We start from the raw sequence: 26,228 nt of genomic DNA on the forward strand, positions 1-26,228 counted from the left end.
AATTGGATGAGAGGCATGAGTAGAGGAGGAAAAACAATTGTTTTTATAGGTATCTAATCCCACAGGTAAATCTTTCAAGGATTTCCTCTGTGCATGTAGTGAGAAACATTTTCTAACCTTTACTATGGAATTTAACAAAATCTGAGTCTACACTGCAAGATGACAGCCATACAACGCCTAAACAGACTTGGGGATATTAATGTGGCTTTTCTTTACTTGTGCTTTTATGTAATTTTCAACTTGAAAAATACGATTATCTATTGACAAACAATAATATCTAAGAAATAACTGGCCGGGTGTGGTGGTTCATGCCTGTAATCCCAGCACTCTAGGAGGTCGAGGTGGGTGGATCACTTGAGGTTAGGAGTTCGAGACCAGCCTGGCCTGGGCAATATGGTGAAATCCCATCTCTACTAAAAATATGTAAGTTACCAGGCCCACTGGTGGGTGCCTGTAATCCCAGCTACCCGGGAGGCCAAGGCAGGAGAATCCCTTGAACCCAGTTGGTGGAGGTTGTAGTGAGCTGAGATGGCACCATTGCACTCCAGCCTGGGCAACAGAGCGAGACCTCACCTCGAAAAAAAAAAAAAAATCTAACAAATAACTAAGAAAAATGTGGAGTTCATAATATACAAATAAACCATAACTTGCTAAAAGTTATTTTCCTAACAGTTCTTTCCCTGCTAGAGACATTTAAATTTGTCATTTGGGTTCAGACTTAAGAATATAACATACTTAAATGGTATGGATACTGAGATTTGGCTGTACTAGTAAAGACAACAAATAGAAGATACAGTAGTACATGATACAGCGGAATAAAGACTGAACTTGAAGTTAGAAGACCTGTGTCTGAATCCCAATTCTCTCATTCTTAGTTATGTGACCCCGGACAAGTAACCTAACCTCTTTGATTCTGTCTCATTATCTATAAAACAGAATAACAATAACCCACCTCAGGTAGTTGTTAGGGAAATAAACATGAGAATGTATGTCAATGTGCTTTCTCAACTGGACAGCACCATACAAAAACAAATTACTTTTAAATTACTAGTAGATAAGCAAGCACTTCACAATGACTTTCCAGCATGGGCTCAGCCAATAAGCAGAGTAAGATTTCACTGGCTTACATTTGGGATCACTCTCCACTCCCAATTTTTTTTTAAAGGCAATTAAGCCAGTAAATTAGATAATTAAGATTTGGTTGTTCGATTGGATTTTCTTTATAAATTCAGGGAGCTAAGAGGGACATAGAGATCCATTTAAATCATAACAGAAAATTACCAATGATTCCTTTGATTTATAGGAAGCACTGGAGTGCACGTTATGTTCTTTTGTTGAGCCTTTCATTACAGAAATAAAGGATTTGGGCAATAAATTCACTAAAATATGCAAGAGAAAATGAAATAATGACTTTTTGTAAACCATAGCGTTTACTACCATAGCAACAGATGCTGCAGTTGGCTGGTCCAGGAAATGGGCTGGCCTAGGGCTGAAGGGAGGGAGTGTTCCTTCTTCATTCTTTAATCTTTGTAGTGCCATTATTTGATTTGAAGAACCCATAGCTAAAAAGACTCGAAGACTCCCATTTTGGTGGCCTGAAAACACATCAATCACAGGCATATAGCTGTCGACAGCAACAACTGGGTACTGGGCATCCAGCAGCAGGCGAGAAATCTTAGCATCTCTAGAGGGGGAGAAATTGTGAATAAGCAAATAACAAGCATCAATCATGTCATAGAGTTGTTTTATTTCTTTCTTGACTCATTTTTTCAGTTTGTTAAAAATAGATTTGCAACTGGAAAAGTAATAGTGGTTTTAAAAAATGTGTGCATCTGTCAGTAACCTACCAAATAAAAATTACCAGGCAGAGAAGTTCAAAATGTAGCAATTTGAAGGCAAGGAATGTGTCTGATATGTCTCTGTAGCATTATGGACCCAAGTCCAGTGTCTGTGATTTGAACAGTATCTCATGGAGCTTTGCTAAACTGCATTATTTTAAAGGGAGGAAGTGTGGTCTACTAGGAAGAATGTGGACTTTGGTGTCTGACGATAAGATTTGGAAAATATTGCCAATATCTGCCATCTACTAAGTGCTTAGTATGTGATAGGCATTTTATAGTATTTCTAATCCTTTTAACGCTGCAAAGGTTGGTATTATCCACTATTAATGGATGAGAAAAGCCAAATTTAAAGAGGTTAAGTAACTTAGCTAAGGATACACAACTAGTAGGAGGTTAAGTTGGGATTCAAGCTCTGATAAATGATTTATAATGCCATGCTGAATCTTAGCTCTGCCACTTATTTGCTGTGTGACTCAAGCAATTCATTTAACATTTTTGAGTCTGTTTTGTCATTTTTAAAACGTACGCAATGAAAAAACTTCCATCAAAGGGTGGTTGTTAGGACTAAACTGAGATAACATACAAAATACCAACTATGATGCTTGGTACATGGAAGATGCCCAGTAACTGGTAGCTACTATTATTTTACACACTCTGAGCAAAGAATGAGATCTAATGGAATGAGAAGTGAAGTGGAACAAGGGTAACACCAGACCAAACTAACATCATAATTTAAGAAAAAAAGGAAAACTAACAGCCTACAGCAGACAGTGGCATCCACGATTCCAGCAGGACTACCCAGCCTGGCCATGATTTCCAATGTTACTGTTGTAAGTATTAATACTCAGCTGTTCACAGAAGGCATATCCATGTATTTTCTCTCTAGATCTTCACGATTGTTCCACAAGAGAGATAGGTAATCTACTATCACCCTCATTTTACAGATGAGGAAAAGAAAGTCAGAGAGGTTAAGTGACTTCTGCAAGTTAAAGGACAAATTTCTTCATCTGTAATATAGGGATAATAACAATACTTTATAGGGTTATAGTAAGGTTCAAATGAGCTAATGCCCACAAAGGTGCTCTTTGTAAAATGTAAAACACAACATTTAAAACACAGAACTATGAGAAGGCTGCTAGGAAAGAGGTCAGTGCTAAAATAATTAAAAATCAGAATCTTGAGTCAAAATTAAAAAGGAACAGTTTGGGCTGGGCGCGGTGGCTCATGCCTGTAACACCGTAACTTTGGGAGGCTGAGGCGGGCGGATCATGAGGTCAGGAGATCGAGACTGTCCTGGTTAACACGGTGAAACCCCGTCTCTACTAAAAATACAAAAAATTAGCCAGGTGTGGTGGCAGGTGCCTATAGTCCCAGCTACTTGGGAGACTGAGGCAGAAGAATGGCGTGAACCCAGGAGGTGGAGCTTGCAGTGAGCCGAGATCGCGCCACTGCACTCCAGCCTGGGCAACAGAGTGAGACTCTGTCTCAAAAAAAAAAAAAAGAAAAACAACAAAAAAGAAACAGTTTGTATTGAGGAACGAAATAACCTTCAGGTTAATCAATACCCCATCTATGTGTTAAAAGTGAGGTGGAGCAATCAAATCTGAAGGTCTAAAAGATAATATTCACTATATAAAACTTGCAAATAGTTGATGTGAACAATACTGAAGTTCCGTGACGGAATGGTAAACCACCTTTTGAGAGGTGGTAACTTTTGACAATAGAGTTTTTTGGTGAAGTGTGGACTCCAGAGCCATGCTATCTTGGGTCCTAACCCTTCACTTTATAATGTATGTGACAAGTAATTTAACTTCTCTGAATCTCTGTTAACTCATCTGTACAAAAAAGCAAATAGAAGTACCTGCCTCAGAGGGTTTGTCAAGAAGATTAAATGACTTGATGTTGCAAGGTTTTTAGCATAGTGCCTGAAACATGGTAAGCAATATCTCTAAGACTGCTTTAGAATAGGAGAAAGAGCAGCAACTCTGTTGAAACTGGAAAAAGTCCTTCAAGGGATTACTGGGCTATTCATGTTTGCAAATCAAAAGAATTCCTTTTCAGTCCATGCAAAGTTAAAGATGCACAATAAAGAATACTCCAAAAGGTCCTATTTACTTGAATGACATGTAAAACTGGTGGAGGGGAAGTTTCACCAGCCCGAGCAGCTTGTCCTGTCCTGGGCTCCGCACCTTATTCCAAGTTTCAATTACCATCACATTGTTCTTAAGCCTTTCCAGGTATTTGGAAGACAGAGAGACAGGAATCACCTAAGAGAGAGGAACAACCAAAACAAACAAAAAACTCATACCTGAGACAAATATTAATTTATACTTTCATTCAATAAGCATTTACAGAAAGCCTATTGTTAACACACAGTGTTATGAGCTAAAGACATTCAAATAAAACTTACTCTGTATCCTCAAGAGAAGTAGCAGTCTGCTGTTAGAGACTAACACATAAAGGCCAGATACAAAACAGTAAGTTCTCTGATGACAAAGCTCATACAGGTGGAGCTTTGAGGACACAGAGAAGGTTGTTAAATATGTCAAACATGGTGCCTGCCAAACTCGTCCAACCCTTTCTAAGGCAAAGTGATCCACTAGTAAACCCCACTGAAAGAAAGATGTTTTTGAAACAAGTATGCTACTGACTTGACAAGAGTTGAGTATTTTATCAAAGGGCAGCCAATTCACTGGCTGGATAGCATTTAATAAAATGGCCAAGTGCCAAAAGCTCTGCCCAACAGGTGTCACAGTAAAGAGCAAAGCCAACTGCTCCTCTGGATTTTCAACATAAAATTACTCCAGAATTGGCCAGTTGATAGTTGAAAAAGACAGGTCACAAAGAGAATCAGAGATCTAAGCCAAAAGCACCTTTGTCAAATTAGTGGTAGAATCAAGGGCCCACCAATTTGAAGAAACCCAAGCTGTAGGGACAACTGTAACAGTAGAAGGTCAATAAGCCCCAATGTTGAAACCAATAGAAAACATGAGAGGCAAAAAGCGTGAAATTAGAAAAGGGATGATGAGAGGAAGACACCAGAAAACAGAGCAGAGCTACTTTTGTATCCACCTAAGAAACACAAGGTGGATACAAACCTAGTGTTTATATCCTGAACACATTTCTGTTCCTTGAAACCAAAAAAAGTAAAACTAGAACAGCAACCTAACCTCCAAATAAGGAAGTTGCAGGCAACTACTTCTGGGACAAAGTAACCTTAAATCTCAAGGCTGAGCAGGAGTTAACTGATACAAAAAGCTCTGCTTAAGTGGTGTCAAGAAGGCTTAAAGGAAATTCAAGGCAGAAGAAAGAGCACATATGAAGATACAGAAGTAGGAGAAGAGAATATTCAGGAAAGTCTAAGTAGCTGAGCACAGCTGGGCTATCTAGTATAAGGGGAAGAGTGGCAGGAGCTGAAGCTGGAGAAGTACATACAGTCAGTTTTCAAAGGGTCTTGGATGCCAAGGATTTACATTCCATCTTGAAGGATATAGGGAATCACGGAAAGGCTTTAAGCAGGGAAGTAAAATGTTCAGGTTAGTGTTTTAGAAAGGTCATTCTCATTGGTGCATAAAGGAGGCAATGGACATAAAGAGAGCTGGGAAACAGCTATACCAGTCTGAAGGCTATTTGGAAGGAGGGTGAAGGTTTGAATGGAAGCAGTGGCAGTGCAGTGAAGGTAAAGGGATGTCTTCCAGATAATTGAGTTCGTAGTATCTATTAGACTTGGTAAGTAATTACATAAGAAAGAGTCAAGGACAAATAACAGGTTCTACTTAGGTGCCTGAGTAAATTATAATTTGAATTAGGGCAGACAAAAAGAGGAAGAACAGATTTGGAAGAAGTGATAAATTCAGATTTGAACATGTTTGAATTCATTCTTTCATTTACACATCTTTATTGAATACCCAGTATGTGCCAGGCAATGTGTTAGGTGCCAAGTGTAAACTGCTTCTGAGATATCCAGGTGATAATGACCAGCAGGCAGTTAGATACAGAAATCTCAAACTAAAAGGAAATGTCTGGCTTATATAGAAATGTAGACATGGAAGTTATCTTCATAAAAATGAGTGCTGAAGCTGTGTGGATAGATGTGACGACCATGGGGAAAAGTGGGTTGATTTGGAAGAGTGCCAGCAATAGAGTAAGAGTGGAAGCACCAACAGTTAAAGGAAGAAGTACTGGGGTTACCACCCTTTTCCTAGTTTTCCTTCTGGCCCAATGACTGAAAAAGAACAGCTTTGAGTGAGGAAGAAATTAAGACAGTAAAGTTACAAAAACCAAGAAAGAAAACAATTTAAGCACCACATTACACAGAAAAATCAAGTTAAGATGAATACTGAAGTAGGCAGAAGAATAAATGTGAGGAGAAATATATAAAATAAAATAATAAAGAAGGAGAGATTGGAGACAGATGGGGAGGTTTAACTAATGAAAGTCTTAGAGGAAGCAGAAAGGAATAGAATCCCAAAACTCAGGCAAAAGAAACAGTGAGAAACCATGTGAACTCAGACAGAATAGAAATAAAGACAAACAGTTTTAAAATGTTGACAATGCCTTTCCCTCTTCCCATCCAATAGTGGGACTGAATCTGTACACCAGATAATTACAAAGGTTCCTTCTAGTCTGAACATTCTAGATTTAAGACGAAATAATAATTTGGGAGGCATTTGTCTCTCACCCCTATATTCCTCTAATGGATATGGAATGTACAAAGTTACCTGAGAAAAGTTAAAGACCGGCTGTGTTGTGCCCCATGCGATGACAGATCTGGTGACTTCCTCTGTGCTGAAGAGTTTACAATTTAAATAAACATTGCATGGTGATTGTTTCTCAGATTCTCCACTAATAAAATCTTTCCCATCTGGCACCATCAACAGCACATGCAACAGCAAAGCACTCTCTTTTGTTGTCCCATTTGTCTGATTGACTAAATTATGGGAGGCTGGCGTAGCTACGAAGGTTGAAGGATGTGGTGCTACAGGGCTTGGTGACTTTCGGTTGGGGAGCACCAAGTTCTGTGCTTTCTTTGCAGTTTCCTCATGAATTTGATTTAAGTTTTGTGGATTTTTGGTACAGGTCATATCTTGGTTAAGTTCTGGTAGTGCCTTATTTGGACTTGTAGGAGCACAAAGTGGGGTATAATGGGTGTTGCCACTTAACTTAGTATTGATACCAGTGAAATCTTTGTTATCTGTAATAAGCTCCATGGTTACCTGTAAAACACAAAAGGAGAAGAGTCAATAAGAATGTCCTTTAGAATTGGAATTAGAATTTTGAGGCTGGAAACAACATCAGATTATTAGGAAATGAATTAACTCATCCTCAAACACTCTAATAGTAAGAATATTAACAGAATGCATATACATTAACTTGCTAGACTAAGAAAAACTAGACAGATGATTTATCAATAACAAAAGATGAGCCTGGAAGATCAAGTTATGCCAGAATATAAGATAGTTCCCAGAAAAGAATGGAGCCATGTTTAAAGGACCCAGAATCCAGCTGAAGAGGCTCCCACTGGCTAAATCTAGGACAACTTAAGCATCAGAATGAATAACAGTAATGGATTATAAACTATTGAATAAGAATCCATGAGTCCATCCTGATATAAAATAAATATGAGAGAAGAAACAGCTTCTCTATATAGAATGCCAATTAATAAATGCAAAAGAGACGGTAGAGTTAGAAATCACCATTTGACAATCATCACAGTAATAAGTGATTCAGGTTAACCTCAGTGGAGGAACATTCTTTAAAATAACTGGCATTACTTAAAAATATCAGCATATTGAAAAATAAAGAAAGGCTGCAGAACTGTTCCTGACTAAAGGAGATTAGAAAGATCTGACAAAATGCAATAGAAAATCCTGGACTAGAAAAAAATATTTGCTATAAAGGCACTGGTATAATTGGTGAAATCTCAGTATAGCCTGCAGATATAGTATCAATGCTATGCTGACTTTTATAACTCTAGAGTATTATGCATGATGATGTCCTTGTTCTAAGGAAATACATAAAATATAAACTAAAGAATTTAGGGGGAAAGAGGCATGATGTACAACTTACTCTCAAATAGTTCACAAAAAAATGTGTATGTACATGTATGGGGGGAGGAGATAAAGGGACAGAGAGAGAGAGGCAGAGAAGAGGCAGACAGACAATTATAAAGAAAATGTGAGAAATAGTAAGAATTGGGGAGTCTCAGTAAAGGGTATAAAAAAAGTCTAAATAATTAAAAAGTAAAAAAGAAAAGGGATGCAGGATAAATGATGAATTTGAAGAACAGAAGTGGTCACTAACTGTTAGGAGACTCAATTACTTAGGGGTAAAAGGTTCTTGCTGTTTCTTCCATCTGAAATCCTAAGTGTTACATAGCAAGGTTCTTTTACTCTGTTGAATATAGACAGCAATCTATCCAGAATAGTATTTCTCTCAAAAGAGCCAGAACAGAAAAAATTTCTAGTTGATCAATTCTATTTATAACCCCTTTCTGATTTTAAACTTTGTAGTCCAGAATGAACCAGGCAGACAAAAACTATAACTTGGATAGCAAGAGTAGGTGATGTTAATTTTTTGCAATAATAATTGTGTAAGTCTTTAAAGCAAAGTGGTATTTACTAAGACCAAGAAGAGAGACAAGGCTTTCAAGAAGAAAAGGCAGTATGATAATCAATAACAAAAACACAGAGGCATGAACCAGCATGATACCTTACTGACTCTTTACGTAGAGTGACATAGTTATTGGTAGAGAAGCTGTAAGAGAGAAGGTTGAAATGGTAGGCCAGGGTCATATATTAAGCCTTGTACTTTATCCTTTGGGTGATTGGGAGCCATCAGGATGTTTTAGGCATGGCTGTGATGATTTTTTTTTCTTTTGAGACAGAGTCTTGCTCTGTCGCCCAGGCTGGAGTGCAATGGTGCAACCTTGGCTCATTGCAACCTCTGCCTCCCGGGTTCAAACGATTTTTGTGTCTCAGCCTCCCGAGTAGCTGGGATTACAGGCGTGTGCCACCACTCCTGGCTAATTTTTGTATTTTTAGTAGACATGTGGTTTAGCCATGTTGCCCAGGCTGGTCTAGAACTCCTGAGCTCCGGCAATCTGCCCGCCTTGGCTTCCCAAAGTGCTGGGATTACAGGCTTGAGCCACTGCACCCGGCTGATTTTTAAAACTCACCAGGACAAAGCTATACTGAAGCCACATGCTCAGATTCTGTCATCTAAGAAATCCTAACTCACCTGAATACAAGGAAATAACCCTCTCTCCAATGAATTATATACCAGAATTCATTCTACCAGGCACACTTAGTTACTGCTCTCCTTCTTTATTTCAATTACTCTAGTCTAAGCCACCATCAATCATCTCTTTTCTGGACTAATGCCACAGCCCATTTCCCTCTTTCCTCTTGCCGTCTATTCTCCACACAGTAATCTTGTAAAATGGAAATCAGATGATGTCAGTCCCATGCTTCAACATTCTTTCCTTGGATCTTAGGCTAAAATCTAAACTCTTTACCTTTACCTACAAAGCTCTGATGATATGGCTTCTACCTGACCGTTCAACCCTACTTTCTACCACTCTCTCTCTTGCTCACTATCCTCTGGCAACTTTCTATCCCTTGATGACTCCAAGCCCACTCCTGCTTTAGGGCTGTTGCACCTGTTATTCTCTCTGGAATGGTCTCTGTGTTTTTTACTTACTCCTCTTATTCTTCAAATCTCACCTTCTATTTCACCTCCATAGAAAGATCCTCCCTGATCACCATCTCCTACTTTCTCACAGGTACTCACTATCACATCATACCATTTATTTCCTTCATAGTACTTCCACTGCTCTATTTCAAGAGATGCTACACAAGATCAAAGACCTTGCTTTTCTTGTTCACTGCTATATCCTCAGTGCCAGCCAATAATGCATACTCAGCAAATACTTCTGACTTCCTGAATGTATATCTACATACCTTGAGGGGGCCAAATGGAGACTGACCATTTTCTTGTTGCACTGGAAGCTGATCACTGAAAGAAAGCAGCTCTGATTGAATGACAGCTCGCAAAGAAAGTGACGCAGATCCAATGACTTCTGGCTGAGAAAGAAGGAAAGAGAACATTTAGATTAATTAAAGAGAAGCCACAGGTGATCTTAATTAAAGTGATAACATATGATGGCTTATAAAGGAAACCATTCAGGAAGAAAAAAGCTTAATTATCTAAGACAACTCTGAGATCCCACTTTGTCATATTTTGGTCTCTCTTCTGGCTTTTGCTACTTCTCTCTATAAGATTACAGAGGGTTTTATAAGCCACAAAGTGGTGGGAAGATTATCTTTTTCTATCACTAAGAGTTAATTCTTACTCAAAATGTTCAACTTCACTATCAAAAATAAAAAATAAAATTTAGATGTCACAAATTTTTGCTATTAAAACTAGGGAAATTGTAAAATTTAATATATCTAATGCTATCAAGGCTATGGAGAAACAAGAGGCTGTCATATGCATAAAGCTGGAAATATAAACTGGCAATATGCTTTTGGATGGCAAATTTGGTAACAGATATTAAAAGCTTTAAATATTTATGCTCTTTGGCCCAGTAATTCCATTTCTGGGAATTTGTACTAAAGAAATAATAAACAGGCTGGGCGCGGTGGCCCATGCCTGTAATCCCAGCACTTTGGGAGGCTGAGGCGGGCAGATCACCTCAGGTCAGGAGTTCAAGACCAGCCTGGCCAACATGGTGAAACCCCCGTCTCTACTAAAAATACAAAAAAATTAGCTGGGCATGGTGGCAGGTGCCTGTAATCCCAGCTACTCAGGAGGCTGAGGCAGGAGAATCGCTCGAACCCAGGAGGCTGAGGTTGCAGTAAGCTGAGACCATGCCATTGCACTCCAGCCTGGGCAACAAGAATGAAACTGTGTCACACACACACACACACACACACACACACACACACACACACAGAAATAAGAAACAATGCATAAAAAGCTTATACACAAATATGTATATGTTAAAAGTAGTTAACAATGAGATATACCTAGTTGTCCAATAATCAGGAATTATTAAGCTAATTATACAGCACATCCATATGATGGCATAACATGTAGCCATTAAAATAACATTTACTAAAAGTTTCTAATAATATTAACTGTTATTTGTTATAATGTTTGATAAAAGGGTATTAACTCATATATATCATAAACCTTCAAATACTTACAAAATTATGTGAAAAACATTAAATAGATATTTTTGAAGAAAAATGAATAAAAACCCTCAAGATGCTAAATGATAAAAAGAATAAAACCTACATACAAAATTATACAACATACTGTATTCATTGGAAAAAGACAATGCAGATAGTCATAAATGTTAACAATAGTTATTTCTTGGTGACAGAATTACAGGCAATTTTTGCCTTTTAAAAATTATTTTTCAAGTTTTCTACAAAAATACGTAAAACTCTTTTATAATTAGAAAAAAAATGCCGGCCGGGCATGGTGGCTCATGCCTGTAATCCCAGCACTTTGGGAGGCCGAGGTGGGCAGATCACAAGGTCAAGAGATCGAGACCATCCTGGCTAACATGGTGAAACCCCATCTCTACTCAAAATACAAAAAAATTAGCCAGGTGTGGTGGTGGGAGCCTGTAATCCCAGCTACTCGGGAGGCTGAGGCAGGAGAATGGCGTGAACCCGGGAGGCAGAGCTTGCAGTGAGCTGAGATCGCGCCACTACACTCCAGCCTGGGCGACAAAGCGAGACTCTGTGTCAAAAAAAAAAAAAAAAAGAAAGAAAAAAAATGCCATTAATTAGGTATAGGAAAATGATTCAATGTAAATACATTGAAATGTTAATAGAGTTTATCTTGAGGTTATGAAATGATGTGCCTTACCCACCATTCCTATTTTGCTATAATTTTTCAAAAAGGACCTGTATTGTATATGTCTTCTGAAAAAAACAAAAGAAAACAAGATGTTCTTCATGCTATCCATACCAAATAAGAGGTCAAAAGATTATAAAGACTACTCTTTTATTGAAGGAAGTAAAAACTGCTTGTTATAGTTTATTGATTTACATTATGCCAGCTGCAAGCAATTTTATAAACTTGGAATTAGTTGATCAAAACTGCTACTCACAACTATATTATTTTGGGCTTGGATACCTTATGTATTCTGCCTGCAAACAGGAAGTAGAATCTCAAATTAAGGCTAATAGCCTGTATCAATACAGCTACCTTTCTTTAGAAGGGAACAGCACAATAAAGAGGTTAAGAACTTGAGATCTAAAGACAGCAGATTTGGGATGGTGTCCTGGCTCTTTCATTAGATTGAGTGATCTTAGACATGTTAACTAAATCTCAGTTTCTTCATCTGTAAAACAAATATAATAATGTACCTAATTCACAGAGTTGTGGTGATTAAAATTGATAGTGTGCTCGTGTAGAGCCTTTAGTATTATATCTGGCCCATGACAAATAGCAGAGATTAGTAGTAGTAATAATAATAATGATAATAATAATAATAATAATAATAACAATGGATTATTAGTACTGCCTGAACCTGAAGATTCCTAGTTTAGGTAAGAATATAATTTTAGGTATCCTCCAAATCCCTAGTGTGAAGGTAAGGCAAAGGCCAAAATCACTCAAAGTACCTTTTTCTGTGGAGTTTTCTTTACATAAATTTGGAAAGTGAGGTTGGAATTCCACCAGTGCTCTATCATTGGGCCACCAAACTGTACTGGAAACACAAATCGCTGCTGGAACTTCACCTCTGTAAGGAGAACCAGACACACAGACATGTCACACCACCCAACTGAAGTCATCATCAATTCATGCCTTGATACCACCTGCCTCCCTTTCAAATTTAATTAAAATCTCCTGCAGAAATTGAGTCAGTGTGCTTTCACAGAAAGTGCTAGGGTTGTAGGATTGAATGAGCAGGGACAAAGAGAAAACTCTGGAGATAGTACACAGAAGACAGGCAGTGCTATGTTGCTCTGCTTTGCCATGAGAAATGAATGTCAATCATATGAGTACTGGATGTGTAAGGAGACATATCTACATACTTCACTGGGTTTTAGGTAATAGCACTGTTTTTAAAAGACTAGTTTGTAGGTAGTATACTAAAAGAAGGGGGCTGGTTGGAGGTGGAACAATGAGGGATAAATAGAAGAATGGAATAAAAAACTATAATACAAAAATAAGCCTACCTTCTGGACACTCTTACTGTCACAAACAAGTTATCAGGTACTGATGTTAGCTAGTAGTGTCAGGCAAAGTAGTCTGTCTCTTGGGTGGAAAGGAAGGGGTTTCTGCTATAACTATAAGTGTAAGTGGATAAAGTGATGGTGGTATTTGAGTTTGTGCTCATGGCTATGGAGTTTTAACTGGTAAATAAAAAGAATTTGAGGCCGGGTGCGGTGGCTCACGCCTGTAATCCCAGCACTTTGGGAGGCCGAGATGGGCAGATCATGAGGTCAGGAGATCAAGACCATCCTGGCTAACATGGTGAAACCCCGTCTCTACTAAAAATACAAAAAAAAAAAAAAAAATTAGCTGGGCGCAGTGGCAGATGCCTGTAGTCCCAGCTACTTGGGAGGCTAAGGCAGGAGAGTGGCGTGAACCCGGGAAGCAGAGCTTGCAGTGAGCCTAGAGCACACCACTGCACTCCAGCCTAGGCAACAGAGTGAGACTCTGTCTCAAAAATAAATAAATAAATAAATAAATAAATAAATAAAAAGAATTTGAGACCAGAATCAAAGGATATAAGTTTAAGCTCCAGTTCTAATACTTACTATTACTTACCACCGCAGAAACAATTTATCACCTATAAAATGATCTTCCTGTCCATTCACTGCTAAGGCTGTTAAAATGGATCATGAATCTGAAGAATCTTCACAAGAGGCCCAGTTATGTATGAAGAGAATCTGCTATTTCTAGCATTCATTCAAATGACCCATTTTAAGCTACTGATCTCTCTATTCATCTCTGGCCATATTAACTGGCGACTCTATACTTTTCTTGGCACTGTTGGACAGGATCTGGACCTTGCTATGTGGATCAATGCACAGGAACTATGAACAAAAGGTCTGGGGCCAGGAAGCCCACATCCACTAGATCAGTTTATCTGGTTACCCTACCTGGGAAAGGGAAGTAAGATAACACCTGCACCTCATTGGTGTGCTGGGAGGATGAACTGAGGTAATAAAGGAAAAAGCACTTTGAACACTGTAAAATTCTTTATGTACAAACAATCCTATTTCAATTTCTCCTTACTACTTGGGTATGTTCTTGCACTGTTACTATATTTCTTATATAATTCTGTTTCTTAAGCTCATTATTTTTTACCACTGAAAAGTGAGTTAAGGCAGTAAGTGAAGAAGAAATTCAGGTAAATAACTTGCTAACAGTGTCCCAGAGAAGATTTTTTTCAAGAGTTGAAAGGGATCCAGATTAATACCTAGTCTAATCCATATTATTGTTAAGAGAGGCCCACAGGTAAGAAAGTGATTTTGCCTAAGGCATATGATTAGTGTGTGGTATAATCAGAACTAGAACCCAGTCTTGCAATTCTTTGCTCAATGCTTATTCCACATTTCCTATATAATCCTTCTCAGAAAAATGTAGAGAAGATCAATCATTGTGGCCAACAACAACAATAATGTTTAAGAAGCAATACAGATTAAGGCACATTTTGGAATCGAAATGGTGCTAGGTTGAAATTCTAGTTCTACCATAAACCAGCTGTGTGATCTCATACAAGCTACTTAATTAATTTATGTCTCAGTTTCCTCTTTCCTCATCTGTGAGTTTCCTCTTTCCTCTTTACGTCCTGATATGCAAAAATTCCTAAGATATAATGTTAAAGGCAAGGTGCAGAACCATGTACAGGTTGGGCAGCCCTAACCCCAAAACTCAAAATCCAAAATGCTCCAAAATCCAAAACTTTCTGAATGCCAATATGATGCCAGAGTGGAAAATACCATACCCTACCTCATGTGATGGGTCTCAGTCAAAATGCAGTGAAAACTTTATTTCAAGCACAAAATTATTAAAAATATTGTATAAAATTACCTTCAGGCTATGCATATAAGGTCTATATGAAACATAAATGAATTTTATGTTTAGATTTGGGTCCTATCCCCAAGATATCTTATTAATGTATATGCAAATATTCCAAAATCTGAAAAAATTCGAAATCCTAAATACTTCTGGTTCAAGCATTTTGAAGAAAGGACACTCAACTTGTGTATGGTGCACTAACACTTGCAGAAACATGGGGGATGGGAGGCAGGGGAAGGGATAAACCAAGCTTGTCCAACCCACAAGTGGCCCAGGATGGCTTTGAATGCAGCCCAACACAAATTTGTAAACTTTCTTAAAACACTGTAAGATTTTTTTGTGATTTTTTTTTAAGCTCATCAGCTATCATTACTGTTAGTGTATTTTATGTGTGGCCCAAGACAATTCTTCTTCCAACGTGGCCCATGGAAGCCAAAAGATTGGACACCCCTGGAGTAAACATATTTGCTGATATATATATATATATACACACACACACACACACACACACACATATATATACACACACACATTATCTATCTATCTATAATGGCTTAAGGAAGGATATAAAAGCAACAATCTTGATTGTCTACAAGGATGCAACCGTTCAATTTTGAACCATGTGAATGGATTATCTATTTCAAAAAGGAAACAAAACAAAGCAAAGTAAAAATTTAAAAATCCCATGTTACTATGCTGTAAAGGAAAAGTTATTTGACTATGTAGTAGGAGTGTTAGGACCACATCTTTTATTTCTCAAACTACTTCCCAGAGAATAAACTTAACACTGATGAACTAACTATTCATAGATCAAACTGGAGAACCAAGGCAAAGCTATCCTCAGAATATATTAGAAAAGTGGCTGTAATTTTGGGTGGCAGGAACATAAATGTCTATTATATTATCCTTTTTCTGTATCTGAAATATTTAAAACAAATTAGAAAAAAAAGACAACACCAAAAGCCTAAGCAACAAAAGAAAAAAAACAGATAAACTAGAGTACATAAAAATTAAAAACTTTTGTGCTGTAAACAATACCGTCTAGAGAGTAAAAGGACAACCCACAGAATGGGAGAAAATATTTGCAAATCATAGATCTCATAAGGGGCTTGTATCTAGGATATACAAAGAACTCTTATAACTCAATAACAAAAAGCCTGATTTGAAAATGAACAAAGGATCTGAATAGACATTTCTCCAAAGAAGATCTATAAATGGCCAATAAGCACATGAAAAGATGCTTGACATGATTGGCCATCAGGAAAATGCAAATCAAAATCAATATGATGTCACTTCACATCCACCAGGATGACCAGAATAAAAAAGAATGGAAAGTAACAAGTGTTGACGAGGATGTAGACAAATTAGAACCTTCATATACTGCTAGTGGGAAAATGGTGCAGCCACTGTTGAAAACAGTCTGGCAGTTCTTGAAAAAGTTAAAACATAGTTACCATATGACCCAGCAATTCTACCATTAGATATATACCCAAAGGAAATGAAAGCACACAGTCCATACAAAACCACGTACACAAATGTTCACATAGCAGCATTATGCAAAATTGCCAGGAAGTGGAAATAACACGAATGTCCAGCAACTGAGGAAAGGATAAATGAAATGTGGTATATCTATGCAATGGAGTATTACTCAGCCATAGAAAGGAATGAAGTACTGATATATACTATAACATGAAACTTAAAAATATTATGGTAAGTCAAAGATAGTAGTCACAAAAATCACAAGTTGCATGATTCCATTTATATGAGACATCCAGAATGGACAAATTGATAGGGAAAGAAAGATTAGCAGTTGCTTAGGGCTGGGGGAAGAGGGAAATGCGAAGCGAATGCTAGTAAGTATGGGGTTTCTTTTAGGGGGGATGAAAATGTTCTAAAATTAGATTGTGGTGATGGTTGCACAGCCTTGAAAATATTGGCTGGGCGTGATGGCTTATGCCTGTAATCCCAGCACTTTGGGAGGCCGAGGCAGGCGGATCACTTAAGGTCAGGGGTTCGAGACCACCCTGGCCAACATGGTGAAACCCTGTCTCTACTAAAAAATACAAAAATTAGCTGGGTGTGGTGGCATACGCCTGTAATCCCAGCTACTCAGGAGGCTGAGATGGGAGAATCGCTTGAACCCGGGAGGTGGAGGCTGCAGTGAGCAGAGATTGAGCCACCACACTCCAGCCTGGGCGAAATAGTGAGACTCCATGTCAAAAAAAAAAAAAAAAAAAAAAAAAAAGTCAAATGAGTAATTAGGAATTCAAAAATTCTTCCAAAGTCAGAATGTCTAAGGTGCAGAAAACCAGTGTGTCTCTTACTTCCATCTGTAATTTTATTGGAGGCGAGTCGAACAACCTCAGTGATCAAAGCTGTCTTTCCCAATCCGCTTTCCGAAAAGCCCACAGGAAAGTGATATTCTACAAAGAAAGTGCTAAAAAGAAAAAAAAAAGTGATTAAAAACTAACCAAACAATAAACCTAATTTCCGTCTGATAAATCCAACATATATTTGAAATCTTATTTTCAGGACCTCTAGTACTCAGAGGCCCTACCTCTTCTTCAAAGCCTTCCACCAATCCTGTCTGAGAGAATCAAAGGCTCCCTTTCTTGTGTTCCCACAGCACTTTTAATACAAAACATCTATTTTGGGCCCTAAAGCTTTATGTTATAGATAGCCATTTAAATGTTTCTCTCTCCTGCTAACTGTAAGATATGTAAGAACAGAGTCTGTATCTTAATTTTCTTTAGTCCCATACTTACTTACACAGTTCTTGGGATATAGCAGGGATTCAATATATTTCTGTAGATTAAATGATGCATATGAAAACACATCCCAAATCACAGTATTATGCAATTGTTGATTATTACCATCAGACACACTTTCCAAAAATGTCAAATTTAGCTTTCTCATGTTAGAGACATACCGCTTTTTTGCTGTAGTCACCTTAGGTGGTGGACCAGCATAGCTTTTTTTGCCAGGGGTCATCTGAGGACTATCTGGAGGAACTCCCATGGTTTCGATGATGATTCTGACTGAATGTGTTCTACCCAAAAGGGCCAGTCTATCCACACTTAGTGTCATCGTTTGGGCATCTTCTGGAGTTTCTGAGAGCATCTGTTGTTCAACCAAATTTCTGAAAGGAGTTCACACAAGCAGTGAGGCATACTGCTACAGGCTTCACATGAAACAATCTAGTTTGCATAGGCAAGATGAGGAAAAAGGGAGGGCAGCAAGTTTTTATTTTTTTATTTTTATTTTTGACACAGGGTATTGCTCTGTCACCCAGGCTGGAGTGCAGTGGCACGATCATGGCTTACTGCAGCCTTGACCTCCTGGGCTCAAATGATCCTCCCACCTCAACTTCCCAAGTAGCTGGGACCACAAGCATGGGTCATCACACTCGGCTAATTTTTGTATTTTTTGTAGAGATGAGATATTACTATGTTGCCCAGGCTGGTCTTGAACTCCCGGACTCAAGCAATCCTCCTGCCTCAGCCTCCCAAAGTGCTGGGATTACAGGTGTGAACAACCACACCCAGCCAAGTATCTTGATTCACAAGTTATCAAGGATTGGAAACAGCTTTAATTATCAGAATTCTGGTCCTATAGTATAAGAAATCTCAAAAAATGTAAAAAAAAATATAATCTAAAGGTTTGAGAGTGTATATTCAGGGTAATTTGAATCTATGCTCCCAGGTAAAAAAAAAAATTTAAAAATACTATATAGATATACACACACACACACACACATACATACATATATATATACATACATATATATACACATATATATACACACACTTATACACACACAACATATATACACACACATACATTATACAATACATATGAGTACAGAAACTGAAACTCCAAATTTAGGTTTTTCTAGAAGGGACACAGACCTTATTTCAGTTACCCACTATTCTAATGTAACTACTATTGTCACTTTTGTGTATTCCTTCTCATTTGCTTTCCTTACGCATATTTTCTACACAGTTGTGATCACAGTACACATACAACCTAGAATTCTGCTTTCTTCCTTAACCATTTAAATTATACTTATCTTGGTAGAATCAAAAATATGGAAACGACCATACTGCCAAAAGCAATCTACAAATTCAATGCAATTCCCATCAAAATACCCTCATCATTCTTCACAGAACTAGGAAAAAAAAATGTTAAAATTCATATGGAACCAAAAAAGAGCCTACATAGCCAAAGCAAGATTAAGCAAAAAGAACAAATCTGGAGGCATCACATTACCTGACTTCAAACTATACTATAAGGCCACAGTCACCAAAACAGCATGGCATTGGTATAAAAATAGACACATAGACCAATGGAACAGAATAGAAAATCCAGAAATAAAGCCAAATACTTATAGCCAACTGATATTCAACAAAGCAAACAAAAACATAAAGTGGTGAAAGGACACCCTATTCAACAAATGGTGCTGGGACAATTGGCAAGCCACATGTAGAAGAATGAAACTGGATGTTCATCTCTCACCTTATAAAACTATTGACTCAAGATGGATCAAGGACTTAAATCTAAGACCTCAAATCATAAAAATTCTAGAAGATAACAATGGAACAACCCTTCTAGACATGGTTTAGGCAAAGACTTCATATCCAAGAACCCAAAAGCAAATGCAACAAAAACAAAGATAAATAGATGGGACTTAATTAAACTAAAAAGCTTCTGCACAGCAAAAGAAACAGTTGGCAGAGTAAACAGACAACCCACAGAATGGGAGAAAATCTTCACAATCTATACATCTGACAAAGGACTAATATCCAGAATCTATAAAGAATGCAAACAAATTAGCAAGAAAAAATCAAACAATCCCATCAAAAAGTGGTCTAAGGACATGAAAAAACAATTCTCAAAAGAAGATATACAAATGGCCAACAAACGTACGAAAATATGCTCAACATCACTAATGATCAGGGAAATGCAAATCAAAACCACAATGCGATACCACTTTACTCCTGCAAGAATGGCCATAATAAAAAATTAAAAAAAAAAAGAATGTTGGTGAGGATGTGGTGAAAAGGGAACACTATTACACTGCTGGTGGGAATGTAAACTAGTACAACTACTATGGAAAACAGTGTGGACATTCCTTAAAGAACTAAAAGTAGAACTACCATTTGACCCAGCAACCCTACTTCTAGGTATCTACCCAGAGGAAAAGAAGTCACTATATGAAAAAGATACTTGTACTTGCATGCTTATAGCAGCACAATTTGCAATTGCAAAAATATGGAACCAGCCTAAATGCCCATCAATCAATGAATGGATAAAGAAATTGTGGTATACATATATGTGTGTGTATATATATATATACACACACACGTATATATATACACACACATATATACGTGTGTGTATATATACACGTGTATATGTATATATATACACGTGTATATATGTGTATATATACATATATACACGTGTATATATATACACGTGTATGTGTATATATACACGTGTATATGTATATATACACGTGTATATATGTATATATACACACATGTATATGTATATACGTGTATATGTATATATACATATATACGTGTATATGTAATATACATATATACGTGTATACGTATACATACGTATATATACGTATACACGTGTATATATACCCATACATGTATATATGTATATATACACGTATATACGTGTGTGTGTGTGTGTATATATATATGAATATATATATATGAGTGAGCTGTGATTGTGCCACTGCACTCCAGCCTGGGCAACACAGTGAGACCCCGTCTCAAAAAAAAAAAAGTAGTCTACCCAAATAATTAGGTGACATCGTCTAAGTCATTTGGCCTCAAATATATATATATATATATATATATATATATATATATATATATATATATATATGGAATACTACTCAACTATAAAAAGGAAATGAAATAATGGCATTTGCAGCAACCTAGATGGAATTGGAGACCATTTTTCTAAGTGAAGTAACTCAGGAACAGAAAACCAAACATCATCTGTTCTCACTCATAAGTGGAAGCTAAGCTATGAGGATGCAAAGGCATAAGAATGATACAATGGACTTTGGAAACTGAGGGCAAGAGTGGGAAGAAGGTGAGGGATAAAAGACTACTAATTGGAGGCCGGGTGTGGTGGCTCACAACTGTAATCCCAGCACTTTGGGAGGCCAAGGTGGGCGGATCACCTGAGGTTGGGAGTTCAAGACCAACCTGACCAACATGGAGAAACGCCGTCTCTACTAAAAATACAAAATTAGTCGGGCATGGGGGCACATGCCTGTAATCCTAGCTACTCAGGAGGCTGAGGCAGAAGAATTGCTTCAATCCAGGAGGTGGAGGTTGCGGTGATCTGAGATCGTGCCATTGCACTCCAGTCTGGGAAACAAGAGCGAAACTCCGTCTCAAAAAAAAAAAAAAAGACTACAAATTGGGTACAGTGTCATATTGCTTGGGTGATGGGAGCACCAAAATCTCAGAAATCACCACTAAAGAACTTATTCAGGTAATCAAACACCACCTGTTCCCCAAAACCTATGGAAAACAAATTTAGCCATCTTTTCAGATTATTACATTTTTAAGAATTACAATGTTTACTGAGTTATTGTAATTAATCACTCTGATGGTGCTGGGCAAATGGGTCATTTCACCTTGGGAGATCTTGTGAAAATAACATTCCTTTGTGTTTACCTTTAAATAAACAGTCAGAGCAGCTCACCTATTTCTCTTGCCTGCTGACCTCTTCTTCAGCTTATGATCACTTGACTCCAGAACCTTAGATGATCTGGCAAGAGCTGTTGACTGGCTTATTTTTTTAGAAGGGATGATATCATCCTCTTCACTGAGGAAATCACTGATGCTGGTATCAGATTTCTATGGAGAGGAAGAAACAGAGACACTAAATGATTGCTGCTTTGGGAATTGTAGCTACGAAACATTTCTCTAAAGAAAGCAAGTTCTTCTCTGTACATACATCATTCTCTTAAAGAAAGAACTGACACCAGGGAGATAATCCCACATTTCTCCTGGTTATACAAAAATAATCTGAAGTTCACAAAAATAACCTACAAGTTCAGTTCAAAGCAAATAAAGGAAGGTAGATTCTTCTTTCAAATTCTCAATAATAATAACCATTATTTATTGACTATAGACTATATGTCTGGTATTATGCTTAATGCTACATGTATATTTCTAATATTCACCACATTCCGACAAGGTTCCTTTATCTCAGTTTTTACAAGTGAGAAAATCAGAGCTGAAAAAAGTAACGCAGCTTGTTTATGATCCATAGCTGTAAAGCCAGATTTTGATCTCCATGGGCTTCAAAGCCTGTATTTCTACCATAGTTTGAGGCCAAATGACTTGGACGATGTCACCTAATTATCTGGATAGACTTTTTTTTTTTTTTTTTTTTTGAGACAGGGTCTCACCGTGTTGCCCAGACTGGAGTGCAGTGGCACAATCACAGCTCACTGCAACCCTGACCTCCCTGGGGCACACGTGATCCTCTTACCTCAGCCTCCCAAGTAGCTGGGACTACAGACATGAGCCACCACACCTGACTAATTTTTGTATTTTTTGTAGAGAGGAAGTTTGGCCATGTTGCTCAGGCAGGTCTTAAACTCCTGGGCTCAAGTGATCTGCCCATCTCAGCCTCCCAAAGTGCTGGAATTACAGGCATGAGCCACCGTACCCAGCCAAGACTACTTTTTGTCACCATTCTACACTACAAATGATTCATTCTGCTTTTAATCTTGCTAAAATGAACTGTTTACTATAGTCACAAATTTTCTTAATGAGAGAACCAATGGCTAAGCCCCTTGCAATTCATTTTTATTTTGAGAAAAGGCAGCTACTGCAATGGACTGATCAGCCCTCTATATCACAAAATGTAAAATAAAGAGAGAAGATGGCATTATAGTTACTGGGTTCCATTTTTAAAAAAAGACATAAAGCTTGCTAATATAATATAAATTCAGGACACAAACCCAAAGTTATTTTAAGTCTATCATTTAAAACTACCCTTTTTTCAGCGTGTCAGGGGGTATAATGTGTTGATCTGTGATAGGGGGACAAATTAATTTAAATAAGCATGATAAGAATGTCTTCTTGGAAGCAATACAACTTTTTTTTTTTTTTTTTTGAGATGGAGTCTCAGTCTGTTGCCCAGGCTGGAGTGCAGTGGCGCGGTCTCCACTCACTGCAACCTCCGCCTCCCAGGTTCCAGTGATTCTCATGCCTCAGTCTCCCAAGTAGCTGGGACTAAAGGAATGCGCCACCACATCTGGCTAATTTTTGTATTTTTAGTAGAGACAGGGTTTCACCATGTTGTCCAGGCTGGTCTCGAACTCCTGACCTTAAGTGATCTGCCCGCCTTGGCCTCCTGAAGTGCTGGGATTACAGGCATGAGCCACCACACCACCACAATACAACTTTTAAAAGGCAAAATTACAAAGATTTTTGCCTTTAAGTTATCCTTTGAGTGGCAGCTTTTAAAAATGGTTATTGACTAGTGCAACTGAAAAATAAATTTTAAATTTTATATAATGTCAACTAATTTAAGCAGTGGCATGTGGCTAGTAGCTACACTGAACAGCATGATTGTAAGATTACTTCTTTTTTTTTTTTAATTATACTTTAAGTTCTAGGGTACATGTGCACAACGTGCAGGTTTGTTACATATGTATACATGTGCCATGTTGGTTTGTGGCACCCATCAACTCATCATTTACATTAGGTATTCCTCCTAATGCTATCCTTCCCCCAGCCCCCAACCACCCTACAGGCCCCAGTGTGTGATGTTCCCCGCCCCGTGTCTAAGTGAACTCATTGTTCAATTCCCACCTATGAGTGAGAACAGGCCGTGTTTGGTTTTCTGTCCTTGTGATAGCTTGCTCAGAATGATGGTTTCCAGCTGCATCCATGTCCCTGCAAAGGACATGACCTCATCCTTTTTTATGGCTGCATAGTATTCCATGGTGTATATGTGCCACATTTTCTTAATCCAGTCTATCATTGATGGACATTTGGGTTGGTTCCAAGGCTTTGCTATTGTGAATAGTGTCGCAATAAACATACGTGTGCATGTGTCTTTATAGTAGCATGATTTATAATCCTTTGGGTATACACCCAGTCATAGGATTGCTGGGTCAAATGGTAATTCTAGTTCTAGATCCTTGAGGAATTGCCACATTGCCTTCCACAATGGTTGAACTACTTTACATTCCCACTAACAGTGTAAAAGCATTCCTATTTCTCCACATCCTCTCCTTCAAGAATGAAGTTTATCAGATGGCTAAGAGCATTTCAACATTCAAAGTAGAAGGATTAGTACCAGCAAAAAATAGGGAGATACAAGAGCTAAGGCCAGGTGCAGTGGCTCATGCCTGTAATTTCAACCCCTTGGGAGGCCAAGGCAAGAGAATTGCTTGAGCCAGGAGTTTGAGACCAACTTGGACAACATAGTGAGACCCTGTCTCTACAGAAAAAAAAAAAAAAAAAGCTAAAATGTTTCAGGAGTGGCAAGTGGCTTGAGACTCCAGTATGGCTGGAGACTCCAGTGGTAACGGGTATAAGTGGGAGATGAAGTTAGAGAGGTCAGTCAGGGTCAGATTCTAACACCATGCTCAAGGCTGATGACACACTGTGGTCTAGCAGAAAAACATACAGGCTTTTTGTCAGATAGACTACGGTGAGAATTCCAGTTCTGCCACTTAATTATTTGTACTTAACCTCTTTAAGCTTTTGTTTCATGCTATATAAAAGAGAGATAATACTATCTCATGCGACTGGTAAAAGAATTAAATAAGACAGAGCTGGACATGATGGCTCACACCTGTAATCCCAGCACTTTGGGAGGCTGAGGTGCGTGGATCACTTGAAGTCAGGAGTTCAAAACCAGCCTGGCCAACATGGTGAACGCCTGTCTCTAATAAAAATACAAAAATTAGCCAGGTGCAGTGGCATGTGCCTGTAATCCCAGCTACTCGGGAGGCTGAGGCAGGAGAATGGCTTGAACCTGGGAGGTGGAGGTTGCGGTGAGCCGAGATCATGCCTCTGCACTCCAGACTGGGTGACAGAATGAGAGACTCCGTCTCAAAAAAAAAAAAAAAAAAGAATTAAACAAAATAATGAATTAAAAACAGTATTTAGTGTTCTATTAGTTTCAGCCATAAAAACACAAAACAAACAACCCCCCCCAAGTATTTAATAAATGACAGATAAGATGTGAAGTCCCTAGCACACAGAAAATGGGTAATAAATGTGTAATAAATATTTCCTCTTTATCCTATAGGGAACACAGTATCAGTGATGACTGTGAAGGTGGGAAGTCATGAAATCCTAACAGTTCCTAATGTCTTTCCCGTCCACCTCCTCCTGTCCAATTCCACTGCAGGTACTCTCATTCAGGCATTCTCTCTCATGCTTCCCGTAGCCCAGTGGCTTCCTATCTGCTTCTCGTTATTCCCTCTTCAGTCTGCCCCACTGTAGGGTTGCCAGACACAGATTCCTAGAACACTCTTGTGATATGTGATTTCCTCTTCACCTGACATGAAAAGCCTTTCACAGATTGGCTGCAATGTGCCAGCCTGCCTTATCAACTCCTTTTCCACACAAATTCTCATCCAGTCAATTGGGTCCCTTGTAGCGCAAAAATGTGCTTTTCTGCACAGATCATTCTTTCTACGCCCATTTTGTATCTTTTCTCTGCTTCTCAAAACACTATCTTTCAATCTCAGTTAAAACCCTTTATTCTTCATTATGGTTTTTCCCCACAATCTCATGTAAAAGTTTTCCCTGCTTCTTCCAAACTGTGGTAGCCCTCACTGGCTTACTACTGGGCTGATATAAACTACCTTGTATTTCAGTATCTTTTTTTGACCTGGAGAAAAGGAAAATCAGGAGTATGAACCTTCACACATATAAATAACTACTTGTGGAACAGGGATTGGACATAGTATGTATAGACTCTAGAAGATGCTAAGCCAATGAAAAGAGCATAAGGCTTGATAGAAAAAAGAACTTTGAAAAAACCAGAGCTGCCAGAAAAGAGAATCCCTGTCTTACAGGCCAGAAGAGTTTTGTCTCCTGTGAGTAAGAAGTGTTTTTGGAATATTTTTAACAGATACCAGTTAAGGATGGTTCTGAGGGTATAACTACATCAGCTCTTCCTTATAAAAGCTCTAAGGAAACCATAAAATATATTAATTAAACCATAGGCTTTGGACTCAGGCAAATGTGAATTTGAATTCTGGCTCTAATACTTATTTGCTATATGTTCTTGCACAAAATATTCAAATCCTACTAGGCC

At 38.1% G+C, this 26,228-nt stretch overlaps 1 protein-coding gene across 5 annotated transcripts in view; it reads right to left on the bottom strand.

Moving 5' to 3' along the window:
* C2CD3 (C2 domain containing 3 centriole elongation regulator) overlaps nucleotides 1-26,228 on the bottom strand; it is a 159,570-nt gene that overhangs the window by 85,189 nt on the left and 48,153 nt on the right. For all 5 annotated transcript variants that reach the window (XM_055094647.2, XM_003814675.6, XM_055094648.2 and 2 more), the window contains 8 exons: nucleotides 21,636-21,790; nucleotides 17,824-18,033; nucleotides 17,219-17,331; nucleotides 12,485-12,603; nucleotides 9,803-9,925; nucleotides 6,563-7,057; nucleotides 3,957-4,108; nucleotides 1,438-1,684 (listed from right to left, as the gene is read on the bottom strand). In XM_055094647.2, coding sequence (XP_054950622.2) covers nucleotides 1,438-1,684; nucleotides 3,957-4,108; nucleotides 6,563-7,057; nucleotides 9,803-9,925; nucleotides 12,485-12,603; nucleotides 17,219-17,331; nucleotides 17,824-18,033; nucleotides 21,636-21,790 — 1,614 coding nt within the window. The remainder of the gene's footprint in view (nucleotides 1-1,437; nucleotides 1,685-3,956; nucleotides 4,109-6,562; nucleotides 7,058-9,802; nucleotides 9,926-12,484; nucleotides 12,604-17,218; nucleotides 17,332-17,823; nucleotides 18,034-21,635; nucleotides 21,791-26,228) is intronic.

This window comes from Pan paniscus, chromosome 9, assembly GCF_029289425.2.
Source record: "Pan paniscus chromosome 9, NHGRI_mPanPan1-v2.0_pri, whole genome shotgun sequence".
Lineage (NCBI taxonomy): Eukaryota > Metazoa > Chordata > Mammalia > Primates > Hominidae > Pan > Pan paniscus.